The 21,493-nt window shown below is 43.0% G+C and overlaps 1 protein-coding gene across 19 annotated transcripts in view; it reads left to right on the forward strand.

Moving 5' to 3' along the window:
- sox6 (SRY-box transcription factor 6) overlaps positions 1 to 21,493 on the forward strand; it is a 173,888-nt gene that overhangs the window by 44,671 nt on the left and 107,724 nt on the right. For 3 of the 19 annotated variants that reach the window (XM_029125251.2, XM_029125256.2, XM_029125253.2), the window contains one exon: positions 2,238 to 2,288. The exons of the other annotated variants lie outside the window; for them this stretch is intronic. In XM_029125251.2, the coding sequence (XP_028981084.1) occupies positions 2,254 to 2,288 (35 nt within the window). In that variant the 5' untranslated portion in view covers positions 2,238 to 2,253. The remainder of the gene's footprint in view (positions 1 to 2,237; positions 2,289 to 21,493) is intronic. 19 annotated transcript variants of the gene reach the window in all.

Below are 21,493 nucleotides of genomic sequence, written 5' to 3' on the forward strand. Positions count from 1 at the left end.
ACTGCCCTTGAAATGAGGCTTGGTTATTTTTCATATAGATCTTTTGAATAACAAAAACAATGTCACTTTTTCTTGATTTTCATCCCCAAACTTAACTCAGGTGACTCCATAACCACATGGGGCTTTAGGCAGTGCACACTGTCGATGAAACAGACAGATAGATATGAGAGAAGGGGGAAAGGAAGCCATAGATAGTTATGAAAAAGTAACAACTTCTTGCAAAGCAGCGAGAAAAATGCAGAGAAAAGCAGACCAGCAGAGAGTTAGGTCAACCGAAGACCGTCGCTAAGGCTGCACCGTTTTCTGTCTCTTTAATGTGCCGAACCAAGAGACCTAGCCTGCATTCGCTGTCTCGACTGTATTTGTATTGAACAGCCTGTCACATTGAATACACCAATCATCACCTGATCTTGCTGACAGTGATTTAGCTTAGATCTAACTTTAGCAAACAAGCATTTATTCCTATCATGGTTGCAGTGTGGTGCTCTGCTAGCCAGTAAGCAAACCCAGTTGTATGTTATGGAGCTACTAAACCATGACACATATATTCAGTCTCAAGACAAAAGATCCCAGCCGACATGGCTCACTGTCCATTCACTCAGTTGGTTTTTATCAAGTTCATTTAAAGTTTGCTAAGGGTTTCCATAGCCTTGTTGTCTTGCTAACCTGCCATAATGGAATCTAAATGGCAGTCTAGGGTGCAGTTGTGTAGTGTTTTTCACTGTGTTGGGGTCAAGTCCCTCACTAAAGATGTGATGGAGACTGAGAAAGAGCGGAGAGCGGAGGTGCAGAGAGAAGTGTGTTTTTAACACTCTTCTCAGAATGGTGAGGAGACACGCATGATTGGTTCTGCACCGTTTGACTGTTGTTTTCTCACGTTGTCACTGGCGTGGCGTTTCGTATTATGTGCTCAGAGCCAAGCAGGGCTGAGTGGAGCAGAGAGCAGAGCGGCGCCCCTGGCCTAACCCTCTCCATAGACACCTGATTGTGAGAAAAGTGTCTGCTGAGCCCACTGGGCCTCGCGAGTCCACCGCGCTGCTAAGTGCTGGCCAGGCCAGTCTGAAAGGCACAGTGTCCTTGGTCCAGTCAGTCTTTCCATTCTCTCAGAGGCTTTGTCTGCACAGCCACAGCCCTGGAGGAGAGAAAAAGCATCAAATTCTAGCCATGCCCCCAAAAACGTTGTCTTTTGCTCTGAGTGTGTATTTCTGTTGAGGTCTGCAAGGGATACAACTGTTACAGCAGGGGAAAACGCTGATTTGTTCCAACGTTTTATTTTTATTATGTTATTGCTGCCATTGAGTATTGGATTTCTTAACATAGGTTTAGAAAAACACACTGCATTTTTAGCCCTGGGCGATCAGATGTGGGTGAGATGAGGATGTGTTATATAGATGAGGATGTGTTATACAGATTTAATGTGTAAGACAGAGCCAACTGAATATCTACACAGTGTGTTTTTGTGTGATAACCTATTCATGCTGACTGAGAAAGTATCTTCTGGCTGCTTTTCAGTCACTTTGAAAATAGTATTTCCTGGTATTACTCCAACTTCAGACAATGTTTTGATATTGACATACATTACTTATATTCCGACCTCTCCAATAAACCTCTGCACTCCAAATTGGCTTTCAGTAGTAATTTGCTGATGGAGGCATTTAAAAATGTGTGAAAGGCAATCCAGAATTACAATACGGGATACAAGTATAAAGACCAGTAACAGAGATCTAGTCATCTGCTTCCATAGTGTTGTGGGCAACGCTTTTGAACGACCTCTGCATGTGGTGACATCATGAACCACATCCTCCCGCCTCCTTGGTGGTGCGTGTCCCAGCGTCGGGCTCCTGTGGTGGGGCTCCTAGAGGCCACAGAGCCCTTGCCACACATGGGCCCCAGCTGGACCACCTCAGGCTGCTCTTCTTACCTCTCCTACCACTTTGAGCCCAGCCAGACGCTGGTCTGCCATCAGCAGTTACAGAAATGTATGTCACTGGCGAGAGCCCGGCAGGAGGGGCTGCAATAGGATCAGTAGGACGTTGTCTTTTGATGCAAACATATCATCGGGACCGTACTGTATGCAAATCCACTCCTCTCTCTGAGGAAAGGCTACAATGAATGTCAACGCAAAGGACAGAAGCTGGGCATCATATCCTCAAAAATGCTTTAATTGTTCTGTGTGTTCTTTATCTGTTGAATTTTTTGTAGTTAAAATGGTTCTCTGTGTATTTTTCCTGCCGCAGAACCCCACACGCTGACATGGAGGGCTTTCTTCGTAGCAGCTATTTACTGAGGTTAGTTTCTTTTTTCAGTTGTTGTTGTAAGGTTGTTGGTCAGGGGGTCATGGGCTAAACTCATCCTTCACAACTCCTACTCCCAACACGAGTGCATAGATCCTGCCGCTCCGTGGTGGGCGCTAGGGATTTTTTCTTTTTTTTTTTGGGGGGGGGGGGTATGTTGTGAGTGTCAAATGGACACTTCCACCTTTTTCACTTCATAGTGCTCCTTTCGTAGCCACTGCTTATACTGATACCAACCACACCCCATAGTCAAACTGAAAGCGCTTGCCAATAACCTAACACACAAAATGCGTAGTGATACCCCTCTTCCCTTCCCCCACATCTCACCCTGCGTACTGTACTCAGGCCAGGCTTTCCGTGTTTGTAACTGCATGCTTTTGTTTGCTCCCTTTTTCTACAGTCGCAGCCTGGGCAGGTGGGGGTGGGGCTCAATTTGTGATGTACCGTTTCCTGTTGTGCGTGTTTGTATTTTGACCACAAAAGTCACAAAGAAAAACCTTGAAGCTGTTTTTCCCCCCTTCTAAATCCTTCCTGTGATTATTATTAAGAATTTGTGCTGTCATTACACAGAGGAAGTCAATGAGTGACTATATTCACCATTGGCTCCTGTTTCCTCTCCTTGTGAGCCACCTTCTCCAGGCTTGAATGTTGCAGCCTAATTAACTGTGTCTCATTAGAAGATACAGCAGTGGCAGCAGCATCTGCCTTTCAAAGCTGCTGTCAGCCATACTTTACTAAAGCTAATGAATCCTCTTTGATTTTTTTCAAAAGGTCATTTATTTGATTAAATTAACGACCGTTTTTTCTCTCTCAGAACTGTTGGAACCCAGACAAATAAAGGACATCATAATGCCATGGATCTAACACAGCTTTAGATCTTATGTTAAAAGGCCCTATTAGGGTTTAGTTCTTAAGTTGACTACTGAGTGTCCTTATTCTCAACAAAGACAGCAATGGAAATGTATTAGGCCACTGCCCAGCACACAAGAATGAGGAGAGATTTGAGAGATGAAATGTTATCTGTGTTGCCCTATCTAGAATAAACACACCACGCAAACAGAACTATCTTCTAAAACTGAGTGGTGTAACTCCTGGGTCGGCCTGAGGCTGGGGGATCATACTCAGGCATGTGTTGGATTATTGAGGCCAAGTTGCCTCTGTTCAATACCGCTGGTGCCCTAATACTACGTAGTAGAGGACTGTGTTTGATTCCACCTGTTGAAGCAGCACCGTTTGTGGAGATAACTGGCTCAACAATGGTTGGAGGAGGATCCGGGTAGGAAACACACTCTTAAGCTTTAAGACCCACATCAACAAAATACTTAGAGAGAAAGGAGGAAAAAAGCCGACATTTGACAGCTGCATGAGGCGTTTCGTCAATTTTTTCTTTTGTTCTCTGTGAAAATCATTACTCTGGTAAATCACTGCGATTAATCTAAGTAAATGCATCATTACAGTTCCTAATCCACATCCTTCTGTCATTGTCTGTTTTAATTAAATGAGAGGTGCCAGTAGAACGATATCACGCACACATGGTGATTGAAGTGTAGAGGCCTCAACAATCAGGCCAAGATTAAAGACAGGCTTTGCCTCAGGGTTTGCCCTTTTGCTTGGCCACTGCTGTTTGTGTCCTGGGGGTGGGTGGTGTTATGGGAGACGGACTGTTTTTCAATGTAGCTGCATGTAGAACTACAACATCTTTTCTTAAGCAACTGAATTGGGTAAAAGGGGGCTCTGTCAGTGTAATTATGTGAAAGTATGTCAACAACTCGGCCTTGTGCCTCAATTTATACATTCCCGTTTTGTAGTACTTTGTCGGAACATGTTGTCTTTTACACGGTACAGTTTGTACCCCAGCATTGTGGCCCAGAGGTTCCGCTTCTGCTCTTACTGAACAGCAGGTATTTAGGATGAAACATCACATTTGATGTATCAATCACTAACATATGGCTGGACAGACTAGTCTTTATTTTACACCAATGAGTCCTCACGTTTTATCTCAATTTGACTAATAGCTGTAAAAGTACCAATCAAGCTTTTCAGTTTTGAACATGATGCTTGTTATTAATGTGCACTGACAGAGGCAGAGTGATAGTTATTTTCAAAAATACATCAGAGGTGAAGGAAGCACTTTAAACAGGTTAACTTTTTATTATTAATGCAGCGTGGAGCTTTCGTACTGTCTTTGAAAATAATGACAGTTTGTTTAAATCTTGCATCCAGTGTGTCTGCAACAAAATCCTAACAGTGTGCGTGTGTGTGTGTGTGCGTGCATGCTTGTGTTTGTGTGTGTCAGAAATAGAGAGACAGATAGAAAGATGGATAGCGGCATCTCCAGTAGTCCCTGGCTAATGCCAGCAGAGAGGACATCCTCTTACATCTCTGCCATTATTTGATGTAATGAAAGGAGAAAGTGTGTAACACTGAGATTGTTAATTAATTTAGTCTAACAAGATGAAGATAAATGCAACCCACTGAAGGTTGACTAGACAAACGAGCCCACTTTGCATTCATTCTCCCCTCCTGCTCTCCACTGATCTCCCTTGCCTGACAGTGGAGCGCATTTAAAAGGTGCAACATGGTTTTTGGTCAACGCCACTGAGCATGTTATTTACAAAAAAACCATTCTGCCTGTTCTGTGTAAGATCTAGATCCTCCTATCAACTAATAAGGGCTCCAGAAATGCATATATGTACATTTATCTCTTAAAGCTCAAATGGGCAGACATTTTATTTCAAAGGCCAAAGGAGATTGAGGGAAATAAATGCTATATCTTCTGCACGCCGTAATTTATTTAGTTATAAAGACTGCATTGATGCGTAAACCTCCATATTAATGCAAAATATTTATATACACTCAAGCTCATTTGACATGGATGACAGTTCACTGAGTTCATATGTTTCTCCATCGATATATATTTTTTTATATATTTTTGGCAATGTTACAAACTTGTTTAACTGTGTAGCAGATCCCCTGTCTTTTTACATTTCCCCCCAAATCTTTGCTACTCCGGATTATTATAATTCTATGCGAAGTGGGTTATATTGTCTAACTTTCTATTACTTTAATGGTGTTTTTTCTTTGCCTTGTGAGGCTGACGAAGGAGAGTTTAGTTAAAGAAGCAGAGTTGAGCCACTTTAAGCAGCTACTGTAACATTAGCTAGCTGCTTCTCTACGAAATTGCTATGCCCCGTAAGATTGGTGGGTGTGACTCCAAGCCTTTCAGCATCTGAATGACTCCTCTCGAATGCAGCTTGGTGGCTATTTGAGCGATGAGACAGACACACAAGAGAAAGGAAATTTTTCTAAAAAGCCAGCCAGTTATCCGCATCCACACCCCATTTTAACAAATCAGCAGTCTATCAAGGGCCTTCTTATGTGGACAGTTCCATTCAGGGCCTTCATGGCAGCGCAGACCAATTATTATTGCACCCATTCTCTGTTCCCTTCGTTGTCAAGTCCATAACAATGGGTTGTTGATTGTGTCCACAACACCCGAACAACAACGATGCTCTCTGTTTAGAGGCAGGGCTGCATTTTTTCTGTCTGATCCCTGATAATGGCCTCATTATTGTTATTCTTAGAACAAGCCTCAGGAGAAGGAATAGTCGCTCACGCTACATCATTATTTAGCAGATTTCGATTAGCCTATCATGTCGTCCCTGTACGAATAGAATCATAGCTAATTAAGGCGAGGGAGCGGTGCTTGCGGGGCACTGGTCTCTGACTTAAAAGGTAGCACTTGATAGACCGATAAGATGAAGAAAGGTGGTAAAAAGACGGATTAGAGCTGTTGCCGTAGTAACTCCAACTTCCATCTGCGCTGGAACAATGGACTTGTGTTCCTGCACCACCTTAGCTTGAAAAAATAGAAAGCGAGAAAAAGAGGGTTTTGAAAGGACAAGACCCGTTTTAACAACAAAGTGGAATCCAGGCCTAATAGGCTCTTTGGTGCAAGTTGTTAGGCGAGACCACTGGGGGATAGGGGAGCAAAAAGGTCACTGTGTAATCCAAGGACAGACAAGGTCAGCATCCCTTTTCACAATAGCAGTTTGTTTTGTGCAGCTTCCATGTGTGGAACCTGCAGTTCACCCATTTCAGTCACACTAACTAGACATATTATGAGAGAAAAGATAGGAATGGTCTGGGTTAGGGATGTAAGACGCTTTAGTGAATAAGAGAAAGGAAACATCCTGTATGGCCAAAACCTACTTGTTCCCTAACTGACTCAAAATAAACCCTAACTAGATTTATGCCAGAGACTTGCAGGAAAAATAACTTCACCAATTAGAAGGAGCTGTCAGACCCAGTTTGGAGTGCCTCCAGACTTTTCCCATCCCTGTTCCTGGTTCCCCTTGCAACAGGAGTCAGAAATGCACAACTTCTGTATTGGTTTCTGGCACGTCTTGTCTACATACTGCTCTGATAACGTTCCCTCTTGGACTAGCCCTTTACATAAACACACCCTCAGAGTTAGTGTATCTACAGCATGCATACTACCTAATGGTAAACATATCTTAACACATTAGTCTTTCACATATTTGTAGTCAAACACTCATACTGTACTATAAGAGCATATCAGTTTTCTTTTGTGATGGTTCTATAGGAGAGGAAAGTAAGAACCAAGAGCTGATGTGTTCGGACCTGGTATCCACCTAAACCACTGCAGAGTTATGATCTATGATCTACAGGCGTATGTGTTTCTCTTTACGTTTTATGTCCCTTATTACAGCTGCAATACGTCTGCTCACATTAAGCTAATTTATGACCCAGGCCAGCTCTGCAGCAGTACGGGTTAATGAATTTGGCATTACTAATTAACTGTTATTGAGGACGGAATATGAATCCAGAGACTGGAAAGACAGCAAAGCAGGGAATAAGAGAGGACAGGATAGGAGGAGGGACAGAGGACGGGGGGGGGGGGGGTAGATGGGTTCATGTCTCCCTTTTGTGTTTTCTCACCACACGATGCCATATTGTCCACCAAGTCCTGTAAGGACAACTGTTTTTTTTTTTACAATAACCCAATCAGTGCTCATTACACTCAGTCCTGATGGCATGTATATGAACTAAGATAGTAGATATGATCATCCTTATGCGGGCAGCAGGCGTTGTGGTGTACTCGGTCAGTGTCAGTGCCTCTTACAAACCCTCAGAAACAGGTGTCTGTCTTTCAGCAGGTGACCCAGGCTGCCCCTTTCTCCGTCCTGGAATTATAGATATTGTTTTTCAACAAAACATGCATGGAACTTTTGCATTTGTCTATAGCTGCTTTATTTTGGAGCTTAGTGCCTCATATAGACTATGAATAGGTGAAGTAATGATGGACTTTGGAGGTGAAATGAGGTCCTTTGCATCCCTTACAATGGACGATGTGTCCTCATACCAAACAATGGGCATGTTATTCAAGCAGAATTGACCAGTTAGTAGCCTCACATTTACTTCTCAAAAACAGGAAACAACAGTCAGACTAACTGGGGCATTCAGGCAGCAACGGCTTACAACTTTGAATAGGGAGGGATTATTGCGACGGCCTCCAGAGAAAGTATTGCAAGTACACTGCCCCTGTCCTCAGACACTACAGCACTGCTACTTTACATGCCTAAAAGGAGAGATAGTGAACACTGAACAGTTTTACACTCTCTGTTAATATGGCCTCTTTCCCTTTTTCCCCTCTCTGTTTCTCTCGCTCCCATTTCACTCCCTCTCTCTGTTTCTCTCTTTCTTTCTTTCCCTCACTCTTCAGCCGCAAGTAGCTCTACACTCTATGCATGACCCACTCTCCCTGTGAGCCAAGCCTTTCAATTTAGATTTCAATTATCATGTTAGTTTTGTCATTAGACTTCTGTCCTCCAGGAATCAGACCTCTCTGCTCCTCTCTTTTCCCCTCTTCCCCTGCAATCAGATCCCATCTGATGAATTGCGCATATAATTACTGAAGTTATTGAATATTCAGACTGCAGCTTACTCTTGGTGGGCTGTTCATAATGCATTAACTCCAACTATATGAAACAAGGGTCTCTGGTAAAGAGCCACTCCAGTAATGAGAGAGGGCCAGTGTACGCCATTAGTCAGGGATAATAGCTGTTACTAAGGGGGAAACTCCATTAAAAACCACACAGGCACAATATGATCTCCCTTGTTTCTGTTTGCGTGCTGGTGTGTATACGTGTGAATGCATGCATGTGCACCAGGCTGATGCCATAAAGGATGCAGCTGTTGGACTCCACAGCTAAGCTGCTTCACTTCACTGTTGGGGCAGCGAGCACAGCAGAGCCAAGCGCAGCCAGGGCTCCCATTCTTCCACCGCGTGGGGAGCTCTCTTTACTGGCCAACCATGCCAACACACAGACACACACACAGCCAGGGTGTTTATGAATCATTCAACATGAGGTATTTTCCCTGGGCGTTGCAGGCCTATGGTCTTACTGTATGTGACTCCCATGGTCTCACGCCCTGCCCTTCTGTGAGGCAATCCCCCAGTGGAGCGGAGAGGCAGCCACTGCTCAGGGCCTGACTGGCTGCCACAGTGGAAATGGGAAGTGGAAAGCTTTTAGAGATGCCTTCACTGAAAACGTTGCTTTGAGAGGTTATTGACTCTGGTACAGATGGCCCTAACCCACAGCACGTATTTCCATCTATTCCCACTGTTATGCAATGTAACTTTCTGACGGCATTGTTAGACGTACAAATTCTGTAACGTGTTTCTTTTTGCAACGCGCATGACGCAGGCAGTCAAACAAAGAGACAGAAAGAGACACAAGCATGTAGAGAGAGACTCTGCCTGCTGAGCATAGTTAAGTGATAGGCCTGCCTCGCATGTCTCTACTTAAGGCATTATACAAGATTAACTTTCTCCTTAGACGTTCATTTGTTTTTTAACATTAGGCTGAAGGCAAATTCGTTCTGGTTCAGTATTTGGTTCTTGTTGTTTGTAATTCCCAGGTTGGATGATTGGCTGACTGGTTGACCAAATGGTTGACTGGCTGACTGGTTATCTGACCATTTAACTGGTTGACTGACTGATTAACAATTTAACTAACTGACTGGCTGACTTAATGCTCACGCTAATGAGAACACTAACATGCTACATTATAGGATCTAGGGAATTCTATCCCACACAGCAAATGTAAACACAAACCCACATACACAAACCCAAGTGCGCACACATGTTAATGTATGTATATTCACAAACATTCTGCATGTGCACATGTCTGTACTATTACTGTCTTGGATAGCCTACATGTATTTCTCCTGACAATTCTGGCTTCTTACACTCCTTCTGTTGTACTGGCTTAAATGGCTGCCCGTTAAATATTTACCCTTACATATTCTCACCGCTCTGTTCACTGTCAAGCTGAGTGACCCCATAGGACTCAATAAAACCCATCACAGACAATATGCTCTAATGTTGCTCAATCCAATTCATTCATCATTTCAAAATGGCAGCCTGAATCATGAATATTACAGACCATACATACACATTTCCTCATCATGTGTTACGTATTTTATTTTATCGGTGGAACAGCCCACTTATTATTCAAATGAGTAGAAGGTATATATGTTTATTATTTATTAAGTCAACTTTAATAGTGTACCCATAGTGTGTTTCTGTGTTTTTAAGTGTGCCATCACACAGTATGAACATGATTAATGAGCTTTACTAAAATATTCAATTCCTAATTTGTCTGTTTGTGGTCTGCAGGCTTGCTCATTATTACTACCGCGAGAAACCTGTGAGAAATGGTGACCTCCATTTCTCTCTCTCTCACAAGTACATTTTATACCATTTTTATTCTTGTGGGGGCCCCAGACATTAATCTCATTCAAAATCCAATTTACCCTAACCCTAACCTTTAACCCGGGGGACGTCAAACACGCCTGACTTTTGTCATAATTGATTTGCGTGTCAGATATTAAAATATGTATGGATGTAATATTATTTCTAATACATTTAATCTAGTTTTAGACATGGACACAGTTTCCTTTTTTTTACTATACGTGTGTGATCCGAAAAAGCAAGGACACAAACATGTTTGCTTTTACTTTAGTATTGTAAAATCCATATTGAACCAACATGTACTTCAATGGAACAAGAGAAATGGGTTATTGAATTTACTCTAGTCGTTGACCAATACAATGAAATGCCACTCAAGTTTGTCTTGTTCCACAGCACAGACAAAGAGAGAGGTATCATGGCTGAGACCATGGTAGTGTTCATATCTGTTTCTTTATCATGACTGAGACCATGGTAGTCTTCATAACTGTTTCTCTGTCATGGCTGAAACCATGGTAGTGTTCATAACTGTTTCTCTGTCATGGCTGAGACCATGGTAGTGTTCATAACTGTTTCTCTGTCATGGCTGAGACCATGGTAGTGTTCATAACTGTTTCTTTGTCATGGCTGAAACCATGGTAGTGTTCATATCTGTTTCTCTGTCATAGCTGATACCATGGTAGTGTTCATAACTGTTTCTCTGTCATGGCTGAGACCATGGTAGTGTTCATAACTGTTTCTCTGTCATGGCTGAGACCATGGTAGTGTTCATAACTGTTTCTCTGTCATGGCTGAGACCATGGTAGTGTTCATAACTGTTTCTCTGTCATGGCTGAGACCATGGTAGTGTTCATAACTGTTTGTCTGTCATGGCTGAAACCATGGTAGTGTTCATAACTGTTTCTCTGTCATGGCTGACTCTAAGATGACTTTAGCGCACAGACCGGTGGCCACTGTATGAGGTCTACTTAATATGAGGTCAAGGAGGTTAAATATGTAATTGGCTTGCTTAAAGGCTTAGATATCATTGTAGTGGCTCACTAACACAGACACACACACACGCACACAGGACATACAAGACATACAGTACACACTGGGAATGAATTGGATGATGTTTCTATGTATTGGGACTTTTAGTGTGTTAGAAACACACAAATTAACGTTCTGTTTTCGTAAACAATCAGCACTACAAATATTGAAATTAGGGTTAAACTTAGTTTGTACCTGATGAATAAGAATTTTTACCAGTCTCTTTTATGACATACCTTGATTTTAACACTATATCCACTATCAGAAAAACAGTTAATCAGATTTTTCAAAATGTAGTTAATTCCAAACAAAATATACACTTTTACTTTCAAATGTTGATCATTTATAATTAATATCAGCTTTTTTTCACTGACTTCTCAACATATTAACAAATGAGATGTTCAAAGAATCTCTCCAACTAAACCAAAAATGAAGGTCACTGACTAAACCAAAAGAAATAAGATTAAGACAGTGGCTAAGATTTAGCTATTGAAGTATTAGATTTCCACAAATGTTTATATATGGCTGTGTTTTCAACCAAACACAATTCAGTATTACTTTTGCAATTCTGTAAGTAACCCAGTGTCTTGGCTATCTTATAATCTAACATATACCAGTATTTATTAAACTTTAAAATAATTAAAACATTCATGGACACATTTTGAGGATACTGTAGCTCTAAATGTTTTCATATCTAAACACATCAATTGTGTATGTTCAAGATGCCTTGCTAAGGTGGCACATGTGGAGATCTCCACAATGACTACAGTAATCTATTCGGAGTCTCAAACAACAATATTTGAAAGCACAGTGAATTCAGACTGGAGGCAGAAGAAACGCTCCTGGTTGGGTGATGTGCTGGCAGTTGGGGTAGAAGACTTTGAAAAGATAAACAAAAGCTACTAGGGGCTTCGATGCCAAAACTTAGCCGACTAATATTTCAACAGCCAAGCTGTCATCAGCAGGATGTGATAACAAATTTAGATGACAACCTAACCAAAGATCTGTTTTCAGAATTTTAGAATTTGGTTTTTGCTTGCGTCGCAAACTAAAATGATATTTCGGTGGACAGACTGACCTGTTAGAGGAGAAACAGCTGTAGGGCATGGGGTTTGCAGCGTGGCATGGACTCTGCGTTTTCACCTCCCACCTAACCAATGTGTTGCAACAGACAGACGACCTTTGTCAGGTCCAAGCTATTGTTTGCAGATTGGTTGCACACTCCACAGGCTGTGAAAGACACATCTGCTACCTTAAGCCTAGCTAGGAGAGGAGGGGGGCAGAAGGATAAGGGGCCTGGGTCGGGGGCGAGGGCAGGGGGCAGCAGAGTGCAGGGTGTTGGGAGGTGGGGGTCTGCCGCTTGCTTATCCACTCATACAGCTCAGCTATACAATCCCTGTCCACTTATCAAATATTTGTCTGGCCTTCACCAGCTATTTGCCTTTTTACTGTTTGCTGTGCTTATTTAAAGAAGAATATAACTGTTTTCAGTTCGATGTTAGATGGTTCCTCACCCTGAATGTAGTATATGTTCCAACACAAACCGGTATCTGTGGTAAAATTTACAAAATATACAATATTACCGCCATAACTAGTGCAGTGTTACTTCAAGGCGATTTGGGCATTAAAAAAGAAATGCTCATTAACTTCCATTACCATAGATTTTTTGTGAGTGGTGTCAAAATGTATTTGAAGTTTGTAATGGCTGTTAAAAGAAGAACATGTAACACTCTCTTTACTTAATTCTGAATGAGCCAGACAGTACTTTTAAAGACCATTGCTCTGTTTTCTTTTTGTTGCATAACATAGTTTTTCCGATATTTTTTAATTCTTACTCGATTTCTCTCTTTTTCTGTCCCTCTCTCTCACACGCACTCTCTCTTTCTTAGTGTTTGTGAATGTTGACTTTTCGGAGCATTTTGCCCACAAGTTTTCCTTTTAAAGTACTAGCTAGTCTTTTAAACATTTGTTTGTAAGATATATTTGGTGGAGTAATAATACATGCAGACTACTACATTTCTCTGCTAATTGCCATGGCCCAGCTGGACACGCCAGATTGCAATTTTAATGATTTTCCCCCAAAAAAGTAAAGTCTTGTTAGGAACTGCAACTTTGCATCATTAATGTGGCCATTCACAGTAGGGATTGTTGTTTGATAATAAAGCAGTGTAAATGTGTGAAATGTTGAGGCAGTCTTTCAGACCGAAACCCTTATAAAAAAAAGAGATTTGTTTAATATGTTTCTGATTGATTCAGTGATTGAGATCTAAAGGGTGGTCATAAACGTGCTCAGACAAAGGGCCTCTTTGTGCGGTGCGAGGCTGTCTGAAATGGAGGAGTAGGTTGAGATTACCAGATTATTTCCTACCGGCCCAATGAGTGAGCCTCAGCCACAATGGACTGAGACTGAGTCTGATTCGTGCTGCGCTGAGCATAATGACTGTAGTATCACAGAACCACAACAGAGCCGGCGAGCCGGGGCAGAGGCTGCCTGAGAGGTTGTCTGAGAGGCTGCCTGAGAACCAGGGGGGACGTGGCCTCAGGCCAGACACAGACCTAAAACCCCATGCAAACCTGTGGCTGTTTTAAGAAAGCGGTTTAGTTAATGATTTCGTTCTGAAAGCCTGTCAGGATGTACGCGTTGTCTGCGCCTGCCAGGGAAGAAGCGAAGCCCTTCCCACCGAGGTGTTAGTCGACACGACGGCCTTCAGGCTGCCTGAAACTAGAAGCCCGGAGCTTTGATAGAGACAGTGCTGTTCAGAGGGGAACACAGCTCCACTCCCAAAAGCCTAGTCAAAACCTGCTCCCCGCCATCTTAGAAATGCTGGTCTTTTTCTCAGGTAATAGACCGAAGGGAGTTTACCATTTGTGGTGGGATTCATAGTTTAACGGTGGCCCTTCTTTTTACCTTGCCTCTAGACAAATAGATGAATGCAGCGAGAGTTGGAGCGTAGTATGAGTGGTGAGACACGTGGTTAACAGCCCACTGGTGAGGCATTTTTTGTATCAGTCAGCGACTAATCCAGTACAGCGCCTGTTCTCCCGGTCTGGATATACTGCAAATGTTTCTCTTCAACCATGTCTGTCAGCTCCCTGATTTTATTAGGCAATGTTTCACATTCAGTTATAGTGGTTTTCTCTGTGTAGCTCTGTGAGTGAAACCGTCTTAGCGTTGCTGAAACAGGGGCTGTACATGTCTTCTGTGAACCAAATTTTTGGGCAATTACTCAGATCGCTGGCAAGGGTATCTTGGTTTGACTCATCAGATCTTGTTTCTCATTGCAGCCCCATTTTTTTTTCTGTGGCCTGTCAATCAACAGGCTAACTTTTAACCATGTATCTCCAAACAGAGCTGGACGCCAGGCATTCATTTAGCCCCTCACTTTTATTCTGGCTTCCCGTCCAACCTGTCACAGCGCTACACACTGTTGACCATGCTTTCTATTCAACAAGGGCAAATGAATTGGTTTCAGTGGTTTGAATCGGCAATCAATGTCAGTTTTCCAACATAATAAGGCTTAATCATAAATCTGTGAGGTGTGGTCTGCCTGACCTGGCCTCATCTGGGTAGAGCAAATGAACTGCCCCTGTTTTGATTTTCCCATTGACGGGTCATGTGAAATGCTACCACTCTGAGAGAATGTCCCTCATGGGTGCGTGAGTTCCTTACCCTCCCCTTCAGTCACTCAAAGAACATAAAAGGCAGGAAGAAAAAAATCCAGTTGGAGAAAAAGGCTTTTTTTAAGGCTATTTTTGCACTTCCAATTAATTATTTCAGTTCATGAGTGAATGGATGAACAAATCATTGATAAAGAATTAGGGGCGGGACTAACTGTAATAAGCTGTTGTCCACCCAATTCCAAGAAAAGAGACTCTTAATCAAAGCAATGTTGAAGGTAACCTCCCACCCACACACACACCCTCTTAAAGAAATCTATTTATGAAATGAAAGGGAACAAAACTGCTATTCTTTTCATTAGATGATGCACATTTTCCAATTAGGTCGACCAGCATGGGCAAAGCTTCCTATTTCTGGAAAAGAAAGGATTTAGGACAGTCATAGAGACAGCGGGCCACTGTATTACAACATTCCAGATGTCCAAACAGCAGTTGTACCAACCAAACTTTTCTTGGCAATGTCGGTCAGTGATGACCTCATAAGGAGCAGGCCATAGACTTAGCACACAGTTCTCCTGCCATGCAGTAGAATATCCCCCCTCGTTCTTTCATAATCCGTTCAGTGTCTCCAGTATCCGTCTCTTTTCCTGTTCCCCTGCAAAACGACTCCTTCATAATTAGCCGTTGTTCCTGCTCTTTTGGCACTGCGCTCTGTTTTTTCAGGGCCCCCTTTCTTTCTCTTCACCCTTCTCATCTCTCCTCCCTCCTTGGTCCCCTATATACTCACTGTGGAGGTTTCAGAAACGTGTGAAGCCTGGCAGCCCGCGCCACAGCTCTGCACAGTGGGCTTTGAGAGATGTTATACTTCATTTGATGAATCTTTACTCTTTGCTGTAAACAAGTGCATAGAAGACGTTATCTTTCTAAATGACAAGAAAGGACCTCAGACCTAAATAGCACAGTGTTGACGTTTCCTGAAAGTGAACCCCCACTTTATTTCAACTGTCACAGTTGCTTTTCTTTCCACCAACAATGCTTGATTGTTTCCTTGAAAAATGTAGGTTCCACTGACAGGAGTATTCTGTATTATTATGTTCCTGCCAAATTCCGATCTCTGTTTTCCTTCCCCTGCACTCACAAAGGGCTCATAACTTAATGTCAACTGTGCGGCCAGCCACAAAGCTCCACTGTTGCTCAGCAAATAGCCTGTTGGTTGATGGCTTGACTGGCTGTAAAGTTTGCTTAACTGCAGTGACAGAAGGCACCTCAGTGGAAAGAGGGAGAGAACAACAAGTGTCTTTTCTTGTCTCTTATAGTCTTTAGCGTTGTCAGGCTGCTGCCAGAACGATAGAGCAGTAGTGCTGAAGTGGAGCAGGAGTGCTTGTGTCTGTGCTTCAGCCTGTTTTCTGCTTCTATATGTTCTGCTGTCCACCCGTCTAGCTTTGTACTTCTGCTCTGCGGAATTCTTCTCAGACAGAGTAGCTTGGACCACATGGGAAAAGGATCGCACTGGACTGTCAGCAAGTGTGTGTGTGTGTGTGTGTATGTGGTAGAGAAAGTGTGTGTGTGTGTGTCCGTGTTAGACAAAGAGAGTTTGTGTGTACCCGTCCTGGCGAAATGAAGAGGTGTTACACCATCCAGCGCTGGCGTTGTGTTTCTTGGACTGGGAGGCAGGGGGGGGCTAGTGGCCGAGGGGGAGACCAGAGACTCAATGTGTGAGTGTGTGCTCCTTGACCCTCACAGGGGGGCAGACCGACCTGTCAGACAGACAGACAGACACAGACAGAGACACTTTAGTGCTCACACCTGCATGAGGCTCTGCCATCAGGCTCTCTCTAGTGCCTAGTGTGGGGGGCCAGGACACCAACTGGGCTGTCAAACTAATCCAGCTGCACAAGTGTTTAAAGTGAGACGCATGACCGCTCCTCAAACAGGATATTATTGCAAATAATTTACTGTGCAAAGTAATTATCGATGCTCTGCTCAATATCTAAAGTGTGCACTTGAGGAGGCTTGCTTAATTTGCTCTGGGTGGTGTCTCTTTTGAGTGTGGGTTTTAGCAGTAGTAAATACAACAGTTTCTAGTAGAAAAAGCATTGACAAAGAGTGAAGTGGGGATGAAGTGCTTGTGTAATTGAGTTGACTTTTTGAAGGGGGAAGGTCAACATTTATAGAGGAACAATTTAAACAAATTCATTTGGACAACTCACTCCAGCTACCTAGTTAGAGGATATGTAACTCCCCAAGCCATTTGCCATATTTTAATACCATTATCCATAATTTCTTTGTCCACTTTTTAGTCCCTAGATACATGAAATATGATTATGATTCTGAAATACATATCATAAATTAGATTTGTAATATTACCTTTTTGTTTGGAAATGTAACTTTGATTTATTTTTTATTTTCTTTAAAAATTATATATTCTCTAGCAGAGTCATTCATTTGTAGATTGAATAAATAAAATATGATATAGGCTCGATTAAAAATATATCAAATCAGGGACAGACTAATGTATTTCTTATAAATCCACATTTCATCATAGATTCGTTTATGCTCAAATATTCTAACCATGTCAAAATGGAGGAAGTAGAGTTCCTCTCCATTGATTTTTCATTTACTGGGTCTCATAGGTGATTTTAGCTGCGTGCGTGTGTCCGTGTCTGTGTGCATTCATGCGTGCATTCATGCGAGTATGAGTGCTTCATATAGAGAGATAGAAGGAAAAAGGTAGAGACTAGGTTTTTTTTTAGTGTCTGATTATGTATGGCGAGCCAGCCTCATCTGAGACACTGCACAGTCACAATGGAAGGTGATAATTTAATTGTGCTAAACGGCGGTGAATGTGTCAGTGATTTTCCAGCTGGGAGCTGTCAGGTAGTAATATCTCATTATGCCAGGTGACGACCCTGTGGATCCTTGCTATGTCACCTGGGACAACGGGGGGGGGGGGGGGAAATTAGGGTTTCTCTCTGACAGAGGTAGAGAAAATTGACACTTTTCTGTTTCCACCGCCTGGTGTCCAAAGGAATACAGAAACATGTTTGTCTCTGTTGGTTTCTCTGTCTCTCTTTCTGGCTCTGTTTATCTGTCTATCTCTTTCTCTCTGTCTGCCTCTTTCTTTCCCTCTCCCATTCCCTGTCTGTCTCTTCCGCTTTCTCCTTCAAAACATCAATACTTGCACTTCTGTGAAATCAATATACATTACAGTTCCACCTTTGTATAATTTTTGAAGTTGTCTGTCTTTGAGAGAAAATCTTACAGATGTCTTGTATTTTCCCTTTGTAGGATGTACATAATAACTTCAATAAACAGAGATTACTGAAAGGAAATTCAAAAGATATTTTCAAATGGAAAGACATATGCCTTTCAGTCCTCAAATTAGTTTGATGTTTAAAATATTTACTTCATAGTCTGTAGATTGATAAAATGAAATGAAATGCTGAACCTTGTGTGAGCTCGTTCTTTTTCCCACTGAATTGATGTGAGTGAAAGCAGTGTGTGTGACGGCTTGTATGTGTGTGTTCATCTGCACGCCGTTACCCCTGGAAACTTGAAGCTCTGTCACAAAGCAGCTTTTGCCATATCCAGCTTTCCCATCGTTATGTCCTCAAACAATGGCCCTCTTGTTTTAACTACTTACTTGATTATTTATATCAAATTGTTTTGGGATGGTGGTGTCTGAGGGAACAGGGGCAAATATTTTCCTCCTGAAGTGAGCTGTGATTATGGCTGGGGGTGAGGGGTGAGGTAGGCAAGGCAGGCTAGGGGCGACAGAGTGAGGGGGGGGGGGGCGGGGGGTACGGGGGGGGGCACGATGCAGGCCTGGTGTTGAGTTACTTATCACCATTGTCTATAAAAGGTCAGCAGAGTAAAAGAGTAGAGACAGCGGGCTGAAAGTCAGAGCTTGTTACCATAGAAGAAATGGGATAGCCACAGACACATGGCCCCAGTCATAAGACCTAGGCTCCTCTGATGCTAACCAATTAAACAGAGGTTGTTGCGTGATGAAACTTTATCAGTGGCAACAATCCATGACTCAAAGCATTCCAGGCCATATGAGCTGCAGCTCGGAGGACGGACTTCTTAATCCTTTAAATGTGTACAATATGGTCAGCTATATATAGACCCTTTTTTCTCTTTCAGTATTTTTCTGCAAAGTCACTGGGGGCTTTCAGTGGGAGAAGACAGGCAGCATTTCATTCACTTATTGATTAGTTTGGTTTGTTAGCTGTCCATTGTTATCGTGTAATCAACCATGAGGGGAGATGGCTTGTCAAGAATACAAGAGCGAGGGGCCTCTTCATGGTGCTCTATTCTCACTGTTTAATATGCACATATTGGCCTAATGTAGAGAAACATATTCAATTATTGATACGAGTAAAGGAATCGCAGCAGCTTTCTGATGTACTATACTTAAACATGTGCTTACTGTTGTTTTGTTGAGCCTTTTAATGTGCTTCTTATTGAATGTGATAACATACAGCTACATTCCATGTCAACCCAGTTGCCATCTTGCTTGTTATAAAACCAAGAGTGTTTTATTCTTTAAATCAACCAATTCAGCAATTAAACACACACGTTTTGCTATTATATTCCAGCATTGGCTTTGATGAGTATGTCATGTACATATTGTGTCCTTTTGACGTTTTCTGCGACTTATTGGAACATCTCTCCCTTCAGCGATGCCACCTGGTATTGTATAAGGCCTGTGAGAGGTTTGGGGGTGTAGGGCACTCTTCAGCTGAGCGCAGCCCTCCCAGCTCTGCTAATACATTATTAACTCCCACTGACAAATACTGTTACAGAGCCTGCCACAGATCTGTTGCATTTCCTAACAAGATTGCTGTAGACACATGTTACAGGAGGATGGAGTCAGCCATGTTCACTCTCTCTCTCACGCCTCAGCAGTTTGACTGATGGCTGGAGACCAGAGTAAAAGTGCCGGAGAGACTGAATATTTTAGTGGTAAAATAATACCACTTGATTTACTGTGTAAAACAAAAGAAGTGCTTTGTTTCAGTCTCGCACTCCATTGAAGACAGGAGCTTGTTGTGCTGGAGGCCCGGGCTTTTTGAATGCATAAATAAAAAATGTGTGGGAATCTCCTGACTCAAGTTCCCCTTTCTCTCTTCAAACCCCTCCCTCTCCCAGCTCACCAGCACTCTCAACATGCAAGTTCTGAACTTTGCTCGGAATTGAAATTTTCAATTAACACTCAATTGAATTTTAAGATCATTTTCTGGTTCATGAAATTACAGGAAACAGTTCACTGGCTGATTAAAACGTGGGTCTGGGTCTGTAAAGAAAAGAACAGACAGCGCAGGCAGGTCTGAGTGCGAGGCTCCCCACGCCACCCTACCTGACAGACTGGCTGTGTTGACACAGCTGCTGTAGCCTGGGTGATTAACGTGGCCTGCTATTGTCCCCTTTTCTCCTAACCTCCAGCAAAAATGCTAATCTATGACTATGTGTGTGTCTGCGTGTGTATGTGTGTCTGCGTGTGTATGTGTGTGTGTGTGTGTTGTCAGTGTGAATGTGTGTGTGTGCGTGTGTTGTCAGTGTGAATGTGTGTGTGTGCACCTGTCTGTTAGATTTGAATGGTCTAATGCGTATATGTGTTTTTAACACTGTCTATAATGCCTTGTGAAATAGAGTAATGTGCTGGCTCTGAACTCAATTAATAAGTTGTATTTAACAATTCATATTGAGAGTGCCGGTCTGCTCGGCTGTTCAGCGAAGTGTGTAAAAAGATGGCTTGCCTTCAAATGAACTAGTCATTCTGTAGTGGAGCTGAGGCTGCTGATCGCGCCTGACAGCGACATGCAATGTGCACAGTCCTCACGTACGGGTGTGTGGGCACAGGATGGCACGTGAGCAGATTTATTCTCACCCCAAACTGTGTGTTAATCTCTCCCTGTGTCAAATTTGTTTTGATCCCTGTGTGAACCCCATGCCGTAAACTTGGCTGAGTCTGGGGAGGTACGGTAGAGTTGGCAGAGCTGGGAGTTAGCTGGCTCCATTACCTAGCTTCTACTTCCTCTGTCTGTCTGTTTGCTGGTTTGCCTGTCTGTTTGCCTGTTTGCCTATCTGCCTGCCTGCCTGTCTGTATGTTTGTCTGCCTGTCTGTCTGTCTGCCTGTCTGTATGTCTGTCTGTATGTCTGTCTGCCTGTCTGTATGTCTGCATGTCTGTATGTCTGTCTGTATGCCTGTCTGTCTGTATGCCTGTCTGCCTGCCTGCCTGCCTGCCTGTCTGTATGTTTGTCTGCCTGTCTGTCTGTCTGTCTGTATGCCTATCTGCCTGCCTGCCTGCCTGCCTACCTGCCTGTCTGTATGTCTGTCTGCCTGTCTGTCTGTCTGTCTGTCTGCCTGTCTGTATGTCTGTCTGCCTGTCTGACTGCCTGTCTGTTTGCCTGTCTGTCTGCCTGTCTGTCTGTCTTTCAGTACAAGGACACAATCACGCCACAGCACTTGACCTAGAATAGCCAGATTTCTGCTCTTTCCTCCAGCCTATTGCCTCGCTAATGGGATTGCTAAACTTCCGTCACATTGACCCTGTGTAGAAGAGCAGGATGATTCACATATGAACCAAGAGGGACGTATAGGTTACCCTTCTTCAAATCCTGAACTCCCCTCTTTGCCTCCCCCTCTCCCCTTCTCCTCACTGCCTCCCCTTGTCTCCACTGCTCTACCATGCCTCCATTCTCTCCCCTTCTCCTCACTGCCTCCCCTTCTCTCCCCTGCTCTACCATGCCTCCATTCTCTCCCCTTCTC

Source organism: Esox lucius, chromosome 2 (genome assembly GCF_011004845.1).
Source record: "Esox lucius isolate fEsoLuc1 chromosome 2, fEsoLuc1.pri, whole genome shotgun sequence".
NCBI lineage: Eukaryota > Metazoa > Chordata > Actinopteri > Esociformes > Esocidae > Esox > Esox lucius.